This window comes from Palaemon carinicauda, chromosome 29 (assembly GCF_036898095.1).
Source record: "Palaemon carinicauda isolate YSFRI2023 chromosome 29, ASM3689809v2, whole genome shotgun sequence".
Taxonomy (NCBI): Eukaryota; Metazoa; Arthropoda; class Malacostraca; order Decapoda; family Palaemonidae; genus Palaemon; species Palaemon carinicauda.
The window spans coordinates 41837160-41850154 of record NC_090753.1 but is presented as its reverse complement, the minus strand read 5'-3'; the positions used below and the strand labels follow the sequence as shown (position 1 = coordinate 41850154).

The 12995-nt window shown below is 39.5% G+C and overlaps 1 protein-coding gene across 1 annotated transcript; it reads left to right on the top strand.

The window, feature by feature from the left end:
• Positions 1-1734: 1734 nt before the first annotated feature.
• On the top strand, positions 1735-3420 carry LOC137622531 (uncharacterized). Its single transcript, XM_068353135.1, has 3 exons — positions 1735-2243; positions 2577-2787; positions 2914-3420. The coding sequence occupies exons 1-3, from the start codon at positions 1735-1737 to the stop codon at positions 3418-3420; spliced, it is 1227 nt and encodes a 408-aa protein (XP_068209236.1).
• The last annotated feature ends 9575 nt before the right edge of the window (positions 3421-12995 follow it).

Genomic DNA, 12995 nt, shown 5'->3' with positions numbered 1-12995 from the left:
AGTGGCTCAGGAGGAAGGAACACATGACAAAATTGCTATGTTCAGGGCAGTTAGAGGAGGTAGCATTGGTACAGGGATGTCAGTTGTGCCGATAAGGATTAGGTCAAGGGAAGGAAGGGAGGTTTTAACGAAGGCTTTCTTGGACAATGGGAGTTCCACATGCTTTGTCTCGGAAGCTTTAATGCAGACCCTAGGCAGCATTGAGAGGCAGGACGTTAAGGTGAATGTTGAAACCATCAACGGAGTAGGGGAAGTTGCATGCAGCCTAGTCTCGGGATTGTCAGTATTGGACTATGAGGGCAAGACTTGCCTTACACTCCCCCCGGTGTTGAGTGCCCCTCGCACACCAATTGATGAGTGTGATGTGGTCAGGTCCGGAGATCTGGAACGATGGCCACACTTGCGAGAGATTTACATCCCAGAGGTAGAAGCTGAGGTAGGTTTATTAATTGGGAACAATGTGCCTCACCTGCTTGAGCCAAGGGAAGTTATTGATTCAACACGCCTCCATGAACCCCATGCCATACGAACATTATTGGGCTGGGAGGTATGTGGAGCAAAGGACAAAAGGAGACAAGAGCATGTCAATAAGATTCAAATGACAAGCAAGCGCCTTGAGTTAGACCGCATGCTGGTTGAGAGTTATAATCGCGAGTATGACGATGTTGCATCTAACAGAAGGGAAATGTCTGCAGAGGACAGGAAATGGCTAGAGATAATAGAGAAAGGGGTTAGAAAGAAAGGAGGAAGTTACGAGGTGCCATTGCCTCTGCTAGCAATCATGGGCCATTGCAAGAAAAAAAGGAACATCGCATTGCGCCGTATGCACAGCCTTCGTAAGAAGCTAGTGAAGGATGGTAACTACGCTAAGCAGTATAGTGCCTTCATGAGAGAAATGCACGGAAAGGCTATGCTGAGCGAGCGACTGCAGCCAGCCCAGGAAATGTGTGGTACATTCCTCATTTTGGTGTGCAACATCCAGACAAGCCAGACAAGGTCCATGTTGTATTTGACTGTGCAAGCAAGTTGGAGGGTAAATCCTTGAATGACCTACTATTGCAGGGACCTGATATGATGAACTCTCTGTTGGACGTGTTGGTAAAGTTTAGGGGAGGTCTATTTGCCTGTACAGGAGATATAAATACTATGTTCTATCAGGTACGGGTACCAGAGCATCAGCGGGATTACCTCAGGTTCTTTTGGTGGGAAAATAGTCTTGACGAGGAACCCAAAGAGTGGAGAATGGCAGTCCACCTGTTCGGGGCCTGATCTTCTCCGAGCATTGCAAACTTCGTGCTGAAACAGACGGCAAGCGACTTTGGGAATGAATTTTCAGAGGAAGCACGGTTCACAGTTGCCAACAATTTTTATGTAGATGACAGCTTGAGAGCCGAGGATCGCAAACATGCACTGTTAGTCAATTTGTTAGAGGTTAAAGAGCTCTGCAAGAAAGGGGGATTTACATTGACAAAGTTCAGCAGCCCTTGTGTGGAGGTTATGTCATCGATCCCGAGGGAGTGGTACAGTAGGAGCACCTCAGAGCTTATAGAGGGATCAGAGTCACATAAGACAAAGGCTTTGGGAGTACAGTGGGACTTGGCCACTGATGAATTGGGTGTCCGAGCAGAGCTAATATCAGTTCCAAGGACTAAGCGCGACCTGTTGTCAGACATAGCCTCGATTTACGATCCACTCGGAATATTGGCGCCAGTTTTAATCGAGGGTAGGGTCATCATGCAGGACCTCTGCCGATTAAAGATAGCCTGGGACATGGAGTTGGACCCTGACACTACGGACCGTATCAAGGCGTGGGCAAAGAGGCTGAGCCAGACCAGCGGGACCAGTGTGCCTAGAAGCCTGAAGGTTATTCCATGGGAATCAGCCACCCTAGTACAGTTGCATTTGTTCTCAGATGCAAGCGTCATGGCTTTGGGAGTAGTGGCATACTTGCGGGTCTCGCATCCGTGGGGAAACGTATCTTGCAGATTCATCATGGGAAAGGCAAGGGTAGCACCATTGAAGCATGTTTCGGTGCCCCGCCTAGAACTTAGTGCAGCGGTACTGGCCGTAAGACTAGGAAGCACTATTCTGGCCATGATAGATTTCAGGGTAGATGGGGTCTATTATTGGACCGACTCAACAACCGTCTTGCGATATATTAGGAATGATCAGCCCAGAAACCAGACATTTGTGGCAAACCGTGTCTCTATGATAAGGGAGGGCAGTGATCAGAAAGAGTGGAGGTACGTTAACTCTGGGGAGAACCCAGCAGACGATGCAACACGTTCTAAGCAGTCTGAAAGGTGGAAAAAAGGTCCGGAGTTTCTGTTGAAGGAGGAGTGTTTCTGGCCAACTGAGCCAGCTCAAATGTCAGATGGTGTAGAAGGATTAGAAGTTAAGCGTGAGATAAGACCAACAGGAACTAGAGGCTACCAAATAATTAGTTTCAGGATTGGGATGGACATCAGGCAAACAGGTATGTATAAAATCATCCACCACTATTCTAGTTGGATCAAGCTCCTTAGAGCTTTGGGTATGTTGTTGCTATTTGCTAGGTACGTTATTTATAAACACAGGCAGCTGCTCAGCGAGCTAGATGTGCATCTGTCCACAAAAATTATTAGCTTGGCGGAAACGGTGGTAGTGCAGGTAACACAGCGTGTTGATTACGAGTTAGAGATAGAGAGCCTCGAGAAGGGAGGAGCTATTAGGGCCTCTAGCTCCCTAAGAAGGTTGAAACCAATCCTGAGAAATGGGCTTCTGTGCGTTGGAGGTAGGTTATCTTTGGCAAATATCTCTCCAAGTGAAAGGCATCCAATTATTTTGCCGTATAAGGGACACTTGACAGACATGGTGATCCAGTATTATCATGAGCATTCTAACCATATGGGTGTAATGCATGTTTTGAGCCAGGTGAGGGAGAAATTTTGGGTAATTAAGGGCCATGCAGCAGTGCGACGCGTGCTGAGTAGATGTGTCAGGTGTCGCAGGGCACACGGAAATGCCATCGAGCAGCTAATGGCCGATCTACCACCCGATCGTGTGGAGTCGGGGAAACCCCCATTTTATCGCACTGGAGTGGACCTTTTTGGGCCATTCTTCGTAAAACGAGGAAGAGCACAGATGAAGCATTGGGGAGTTATATTCACTTGTTTGAACATGAGGGCCATACACTTGGAGGTGGCCTCGAATCTCACGTCAGATTCATTCATTAGTGCCTTCAGGAGGTTTTTGGCTCGTCGTGGTCAAGTCAAGACAGTTAGATGCGACTGCGGCACTAATATTGTGGGATCGCGGAAAGTTCTCGACTCCAGTTATGAGTTCTTGGCAGGAAACAAGGTGCGCAATGAGTTGCTCGGGTGTGGGGTGGAATTTATTCTCAATCCTCCCGGCGCCACACATTTTGGAGGAGCATGCTAGCGGTTGATAGGTACCGTGAGGAGGGTCTTAGATATAGTCTTGGGGACACAGCAATTGGATTATGAAGGGCTGTGTACACTCTTTTGTGAAGTGGAGGCAACGGTTAACAGCAAACCCCTTACTGTCGTCACCTCAGACAGTAGAGACCCGGTTCCACTCACACCGAACAAGCTTTTAAACATGGGAGATTCGCCTGTAGGCTGCGACGTTGCAATAGGTGGTCACTCTAAGCAAAGATGGAAGCAGGTGCAGCATATGGCCGAGCAGTTCTGGGCCCGTTAGAAACGTGAGTATTTACTGGGGCTGCAGAAGCGCCAGAAATGGCTCAAAGAGCGACGAAACGTCCTTATGGTTAAAGAGAATGAAGCACGCTGCCATTGGCCATTGGCTAGAGTAGTGCAGACCAAAGTATGGAAAGATGGCTTGGTGAGGACGGTGTCTGTCAGGAGAGAGGGCAAGGAATACGACAGACCGCTGTCGAAGCTTGTTTTAATTTTAGAGGAGGAGACGGATCTAATGGGCGTTACAGTGCGATGAGGCGTTGAACCCCTTTGTGCTCAAGAGGTTTCAAAGGGGCGGGTGTAAACGCAGGGAAGTTTCATGCAGGGAAATTTCACTCAGGGATATTTCACTTTTCCCTGCGCAACTTTGAATGACTCTTCGTGGTAAATCCAAAATTTGTAAATAAATTTCGGTCACTAATAGAGGCATACACGTTATAAAATAATAAGAAAATTAAAATGAGGAAGTTTTCGTCAGAAACAATAATTATGGGGACACCTTTTATATGTTAGTAACAAAGAAAACAAAAGAACCATCGGTCCATCTCCCGCCATACCCCTGTTCAAGCGCTTGGGAAAGCAACAGGTTGTTCTTTCGAACAGTGTAACCATCGAGAGCAGACGTGTTTGAGAGAATTAACATCGACGACTTTAAGATGGAATTATAATATAAGGTAAGCATCACAGTGTTCTGAGATTTAGAGACAAAAAAAGGGTTGTCAGGGTTACTGTTTAAATAACAATAGCTAGTAGGGTTGCTAATATAATGAAATATAGACACATGAAATAAAGTGAGGGGTAGGTTTGTCTTAACGGTCGCGTACCCTCGTCAGGGACATACCCGTGGCCCATTTAGGGGAGAGAGCTGGACGGTCTTTGCGGTGGACACAAACAAAATTGTAAGCAAGAGATGTTATCAAGAGGTCTTTACAATTTAAGGAGGGAAAATAGAGCTCGTAAGGGATTAAGCTAGATAAAATATGCCACAGATCGAATAACTATTTACTGAAATTCTCTCATGACCTAATGATGTCTATTAATGCTTAGTGCTTATTCCTTAAAGAGTTGATATAGCAGAACCAAGGGATTCACCCACCTAGTATTACGAATTTGTAATCAAGTTATTATACCAGAGGTCTTTATTGGAAATATTAATAAAAATGTGTAACATGCAAGAAATAGAATACAAAGGAATCACAATTAATGAAATTATAGCAATAGAGTTTTCCAATAATGTTGTTTGAAATGTGTAGAGAATAGGGTTTTCTTTAAATATGTTTTTTGTTTGATTAATTGAAGAATTGTCACCATATGAATTTCTCATTGTATGTAATTTTTCCAGTGACCTCGACAAATAAAGAAACTTAAAATGTCGACGAGTACTAAATAACCCACAAAGAAGACCCCCCTCGTCCTAGAGTCAAATTTTCGTCCCTCCTTTTGTGGTACAGCGTGGGTGGAAGTCTGAAGGAGCACGTGGTCCCTCTGGAAAGCTGAGAAAAATAACAAGTCGTCTGCCGACATCGTGCAACAAGCTAAGTGGAAGGAAAAAGTTATATAATTGGCGCAATTAGGTATTGTCTGCTTTGTTTAAGGTGTTGCTGTCAACACGAGTGAAAGATTTCATTCACAGGACCCAGATTTATGAGGGTATTAACCCTGGATAGGTACGCTCCTCGGACACCCCTTTAAGGGTATACTCGGACGCGAACGACCCCGACGCCAAAAAAAATTCTTGAAAAATCAGTTTTTGCAGTAACCTCCTTTTTTCTTTTGCCAAAAAAAACTTCAATGAATGCTTAAAACAACTGTAAAGATAAATACTACTCATCTGCAGAAAAACTATTTATTATAAATATTTTAAAAAATTAAGTAGAAAAAAAAAAAGACCTGACATAAAAATTCTTAAAAAAAAAGTTTATACATATATACACAAATCCTTTTAGGAATTGATTCTTGAATGTTTAGGACACATCTTGATGTATTTTGGATGAAGTCAGACCCATGGAGGTGAAGATCTGAAATGAGAAAAAAAGGGTAACTTTTTTTGGCCAAAAAAAATTGTCCAAATTTCATGAATTTTTTTGGGTACCCAAATGAAATAGGAAGTGGCTAATTTTTTTAGGGAATAAACATATGTTATCCTAAAATAGAAATATGTAAAAAAATCTTCATTATTTTGTAAATTACATTTATATCAGGGGCCATATCTAAAGGTAATTTTTTGAGTACTTGAAAATTTTGTAAAAAAATACATATATTTAATATATAATATGATATTTATGCAGGTAAAAATACACCAAAATATCACAAATTCTATAGGGAACAAGAATATATATAGATAGGGCAGCTTACGCTTCGGATATGTCCACAAAATGGCCGCCAACCACACTGACTCAGACTCCCTAATCTGCCACTTGAAATGTAGGAAGGGTATGTCAATTTCAAGGTGTTATTTACTAATCTAATTATTATTGGATATGCATAAAAATTGTATGGCGGGTTGCTGGATAATTGTCGATTATTTTACGAATATAAAATTAAAATTCTGACCCAAAAAATTTTTTTTGAAGGGAAATAAAATCGAAAAAAAAAATGTAAAACAATATTTTAGCTAAAAAAATTTGATGATATTCAATCAAAAAAAAAGTAAACAAAATTTTCCGACAAATAAACATCTAGAGGAATCATTACTCTGTGATAGTTTCTTAGTACGTAGTAATTTTGAAAGAATTGGGAAAAAACGAAAAAATGGCAATCACCGGAAAATCGAACACATACCTATATATACGCCATATCTGGCTAAAAAAAAGATAGGCATGGGTAGCCAGATCATCTAGAAACACTTTCCAACACTATAAAAATATAAGTTTTGCGACACTACTTGCCAATTCCTTACGGTAACATGACTAAGCAAAAAAAATGCAAAACAAATAAAAAGGGGCAATCGTGGAAAAATGGCCATTCTAATATACGGCATTTCAGAAAAAAAAAATTTCAGCCACGTGCTAGGCAAACCATCAAGGCATATTTTCCGACAAATAAACATATAAATGAAATATTACTCTGTGATAGTTCCTTAGTACGTAGTAATTTTGAAAGAAATGGGAAAAAACGAAAAAATGGCAATCACAGGAAAATCGAACACATACTTATATATACGCCATATCTGGCTAAAAAAAAAATAGGCATGGGTAGCCAGATCATCTAGAAACACTTTCCAACACTATAAAAATATAAGTTTTGCGACACTACTTGCCAATTCCTTACGGTAACATGACTAAGCAAAAAAATGCAAAACAAATAAAAAGGGGGACTCGCGGAAAAATGCCCAACATTCTAATATACGGCATCTCAGATAAAAAAAAAGACATGCACGTGTTAGCCCAACCATCAAGGCACACTTTCTAACACATAAACATGAAAAAAAAATCAATAATATACGGCAATTCCTTACTACGTAGTAAATTTTTACAAATATTGAAAAAAAAACAGAAATTGGCAACCGCAGTTAAATACCCAATATACCAATAACTACGTCGTATCTGACAAAAACAAAATCACGCATGGGTAGCCAGATCATCTAGACACACTTTCCAACATTAAAAAAGCAAAAGTTTTACGACACTATTTCGCAATATCTTACGGAAAAATGACTTGGCAAAAAAATTAAAAAAAATTAAAAAGGGACACTCGCGGTAAAATGCCCGACATTCTAATATACGACATCTCAGATAAAAAAAAAGACATGCACGTGTTAGCCCAACCATCAAGGCACACTTTCTAACACATAAACATGAAAAAAAAATGAATAATATACGGCAATTCCTTACTACGTAGTAATTTTTACAAATATTGAAAAAAAACAGAAATTGGTAACCGCAGTTAAATACCCAATATACCAATAACTACGTCGTATCTGACAAAAACAAAGTCATGCATGGGTAGCCAGATCATCTAGACACACTTTCCAACACTAAACAAGCAAAAGTTTTACGACACTATTTGGCAATATCTTACGGAAAAATGACTTGGCAAAAAAATGAAAAAAAATGAAAAAGGGGCACTCGCGGTAAAATGGTCCTCGTGGTGATGAACGACATTTTAACTAAAAAAAAAAACATGCACATGGTAGCCAAACAATCCACCAAGACTTTCCACAACTGATAACCTATACAAGTTGCACCATTCTACGACAATTTCATAATACGTAATAACTTTGATAATTATGCAAACTACCTCAGAAGGGTAAACTCGGACGCGAACGACCCCGACGCGTCTCAGAAATCGGGGAAGGAGTACAGCTACAGCAATGCACATCTGGACACTATTAGAGCGTGTAGGGGAGACACCTCCTGCAGGTCGATCACCCACAAATTCAGTCACAGGGGTGAGTCACGTGAGAAAAACCTGTTTTTTTTTGACGCTCGGGGTCGCAAACGACCCACCGTACCTATCCAGGGTTAAATGTTCCTAAGTTGCAAGGCGTGATTATCTGATTAATATTTAAAATGTTGACGAAGTTCAGCGAGGAAATTGTCCTGTAGTGTAATTTTTTTTTTAGAGTGACAATTATTTTGTGTTTTTTTTTTATGACAGAGGAATTAAAAAGTATAGTTAGATAAAAGTCAGTTCCAGTTATAGTGGACCGGTAGGAATTTGCGTATGACAGTTTAATTTACAGAAATATAGCAATTTAATTTTTTTTTCTTTTTTTTTTTTGTTAAACTAAACATATACAATACTCTGAAATCTATTCATAAAAAAAAGATAATTATTATTTTCCATTATATATACGCAAATAAAAGTTTTTCAGAAGAAATTCCTTAGTTCTTCATGGTTGGTTTTTGGCTAAATAAAAGAAATCTAAACAGAAATTTTGAGATAGGTAGGAAAACTGAAGTCAGTGACCTTGACAGAAGGCCAACCGCCAAAGGTTTTAAGTTATTTCCTGCATTGTAAATGTGACTTGCTTTATACATTAAAGATGGTTCCCCACTGACGCAAAACGTGAATCTAGACCTTAGGAAAAAGATTCAGGTTTATTTGCACTTTATGTCGAGGATATGCATTATATATAGTTGCAATGTGATGTATTTACGGTGAAAATACAATGCATGATATTTTGGCTTTTCATATTTTTTCTCTTATAATTTCTAAGAAAAACACATTTAGAATATTATAATAGTAGTATATTTTAATATTTAATTAAATGATGAAAAAGGGACAATTACAGAAATGCAGCTGCAGAGAAAAACAGATTATGATTTTTCTTTTAAATATATTTGTTTTAATTTTCAAAAAGAAAATCTTTTCAATAAGTGTACCACCTATATTTATAATAACTTAATTCTAAACTGAAATGAGAAAACCTATAAGATACAGGTAACCTACTTAACTAGCAATCTATTGAACGGAAGTTTTAGACCCACTAAAGCTCAATAGTTTCTGTCAGTGTCTGCAACCTTACCATCCTTGTGATGGAGTGTTTGGCGGAGCATATAGGTCTACCTACTGAGTCCTCAGCAGTCATTGTCTGGCCCTCTTTGGTACTAGATTGGGTGAGGAGGGGTCTTGGGGGCTGATCATATTTATATGTAGTCAGTTTCTAGGTCATTTTCCTGTCCTATAAAAGGGAGTATTTCACAAACCAAGTCCCAAATACATCTACATACACTAACGAACACAGATACACACACACACACACATATATATGTATATATATATACATATATATATATATATATATATATATATATATATATATATATATATATATATATATATATATATATATATATATATTCAAAAGAAAAAGTAAATGCACCGTCTGATATCGGAAATCCTGAAATGACAACGATATTCTTAATGGTTCCGTGAACGTAGCCTTTAGTAACATCTCATCTACAAGAAATGAAATGCCCGTAATTGGAAGAAAAGTAGAAAATTACAAAAACTGAAATATTTGTTATATCTAAGTGTTGAGGTTCAACACCGGTAAAATATCGAGGTCTCGGATTTTAGTTAATGTAAAGAAAGGTTACTTTATTGGCTAGAGGTTACAGAATCCAAAACATGAAGTGGATATAGTAAATAGTCTTGGATAGTGTCATTGCCTTTTTATTATGGTCTTCCACTGTTTTTGGATATAGTTCTCTTTCTTGAGGGTACACAGTGGCCCATTATTGTATCTTATTTCTATTTCCCATGTGTTTGTGAAGTTTTTTTATAGTTTATATAGGAAACACAATATATTTCAATGTTGCTACTGTTATTGAAATGTTTGATTTTAATTCCTTATTTCCTTTCCTCGATGATTTATATTTTCCTGCTGGAGCTCATGGGTTTATAGCTCCCTGATTTTCTAATAGGGTTTTAGCTTAGCTATTAATAATAATAATAATAATAATAATAATAATAATAATAATAATAATAATAATAATAATATTAATAATAATAATTATAGTAATAATAATAATAATAATAAATGTATTTTGAGCAAAGCGAAAAATCTATTTTTGGATGAGATAGCCATGTCGTCCTGATGGAAGTTCCTTAAAGTAGCTTCCTAAGGGATATATGTACTACAGTGATATTCCCAGAGAATTTTACCTATTGGTATCCAGAATTCTAACTCCTGGCGCGAATATCCTTAAATTTTCTCTCAGGTTATTCGTCATCATCATTAATCATAAACAATGTTAGTGCTTCCTGCCTCCTACAGGGAGGAGTCATCTAGACAGTAGAAAAGGGGTCTTGAGGTTAACATATATTGTATGACCAAACATAAGTATACACTGAATATACAAATAGTCTCATAGTTGTATATTTACTGAATTAACATCAGTGTCTCTTATATCTATATTTGTGAGCATAAAATTATATGAGTAATACTTACTTTGGTAAGTCGAAGAACTCTGGCAAGTATACATGCAATTGTCTGGCGGACTCACTACATTCTAATGGACATTTATTCCTAATAATTGACTAAAAGGGATGGTTAGTAAAACGAATGTAGTATGACAATGGGGTTATACCTGTAAAGAGTACAGTGACTATATTTCTTTCTTAAAGGGAAGAAATGATGAGTGTCACTCTCAGACTGAGGAAAATTTATAAAACAATTTCTCTTCATAATTCCCCTGTACTGGTTACTTCTATCTGCACTGTGTACTACGTACACCGGCACTAGTGCTATCTGTTTGATTCCAGACCTGGGATTTTGAACAGAGCTAGTGTCACCATGGAAACACTTAATCAAGAGAGGTCACACTTAAGAAGGGTGACCACTTCTCCCTTTAATTGACAGTCCCAGTCAATTAGCTGTTCATCGTAGAATTAGACAGCAAGTTAAGTATTCTAGCCGAAGTCACCACATACTGCTTCAGATCATTGACTTGCTTAGCGTAGTGTTTGTAGAACACTCTGGATGATTCTCACCCAGTACATGTGCGAGGACATGTGAGGTCCCAAGCTATTAACTGTTTACCACAGTAATACTGTCCGGATCCGCTCTACGAATAAATTAGGTGAGCTTTGCCCTTAGTTATTTCAGGGATAATTTTGATCCAGAAGTTTCTCCTTTAAAGAGCTGTCCTCCCCTGAGGTCTGAAGTTCTTCGAAGATAGACCTTCAGACACACTACAGAACATAGCGAGACATCTTCCTTCAGAGAGCAGATTCTCCAGGGACCCTATCTCTTAGTGGGTAGCTCGTTTTTAGCGGGAAAGGATGGATCAGGAGAGATTCAGTTCTCCCACTTCCGTGAACTGAATGTGACCCTCATCTCTGGATAGGGCCACTATTTCACTAACTCTAGCCCAAGAGGCTATAGCAAATAGAAAAATAACCTTTTAGGTTAGATCCATAAGAGAAAAATCTTCATTGTTCACAGATGAGGCATAATATAAGACCTTGTCCAAAGACCAAGAGATGGGCTTTGGTGGTACTGCGGTCCTAAGCCTAGCGCATGCCTTCGGAATCTTATTAAAGATTTCATCCGCCAGATCCACTTGAAAAGCATATAGGAGAGGCCTAGTCAAGGCTGACTTGCACGTATTTATCGTATTGGCCGCCACACCTTGGCTATGAAGGTGGACAAAGAACGACAGACAGAAGTTCATTGAAATTTTTTTCGGTCCTTTCGCTTTCACAAACGCAACCCACTTTTTCCAGGAAGATTCATATTGTCTATTAGTTAACTTAAACTTGTATTCTTCTAAGAATTCTATATTGCCTTTTGAGATCCCAAATCTTTTTCTAATAGCTAGAGTAAGAAAGTCATGAAATGAAGGGTTTGGGGTCTCTGTGATAAAACGAAGGCAGTTAATTTCTGAACCTCCGGAAATAAACCTAGGATCAGAGCTAGGACCAGCCTCATCTTCAAGTTCTTCACATTGTCTATCAGCCTCACTAGAGGATCCTCGTATGGGGCTACATATCGAGGTAGTTTCTTGAAGACGCTCGTGACGAAGAGGTCGAATCACAGTTCCGGGACTTGTTCCCAACTGGGAGGGAATAGGTCTGCGTCCAAGGACCATTCCAACTCTATCGGCTTGGACCGAAATAGAGCATCCACTGTCACCTTGTTGATCGATTGTAAATGAACTGCTGGCAGGTGCCATCCCTTTAAGAAAGGGATGGGTAACTTCACCTACACTGTATGAGACGTTCAATTGTGACGTCTTATTATCGCTTCGGTGTCCCAGATCAGTCGTAGAAAGTGTGATCTGTATGGAGGGGGCTTCCCCACTCATGATAGGACCAGCAGAATCTTGGGACTTTTGTCCTTTAATTTTTGTTAGAGAAGCGATTAAAAAGGGACCGATATCAGTCTTTTTTTAACTCTTCAAGCGTTTGACGCGTATTATCTCCAGGCTCTTAACGCATCTTTCCGCTGTGCTCTTTGCACTAGGTCTGTCACTATTGCGAACTGGGGAAAGTTTAGCGCTTGTCCCTGTTGGCGTCTTGGAAATCTGACTGATTACCTGAGTCTCTTGACAGACCTCGCGAGCTCCTTTTATATTCCCAAGGGAAAGGAGAGTTGATGTGACTGTGGGCTTCAATGGTTTTTCAGCCATTGAAACCCTTGAGCTGGAGAAAGTAGAGACTTCTAGAAGCTTATCTTGCATCCGTGAAGTCCCGGGAACCGGGTCATTTCCTTGAATGTACATTGGCCAGCCACTTCGGGTGCTGCCCACCCCAGCCTCTCGTTCAGGTATATAAATGGCTGAACCATTTCTAGCTTGACTTTGACGTGACTAATTTTGCCAATCCTATGAAGATACTTAGGAC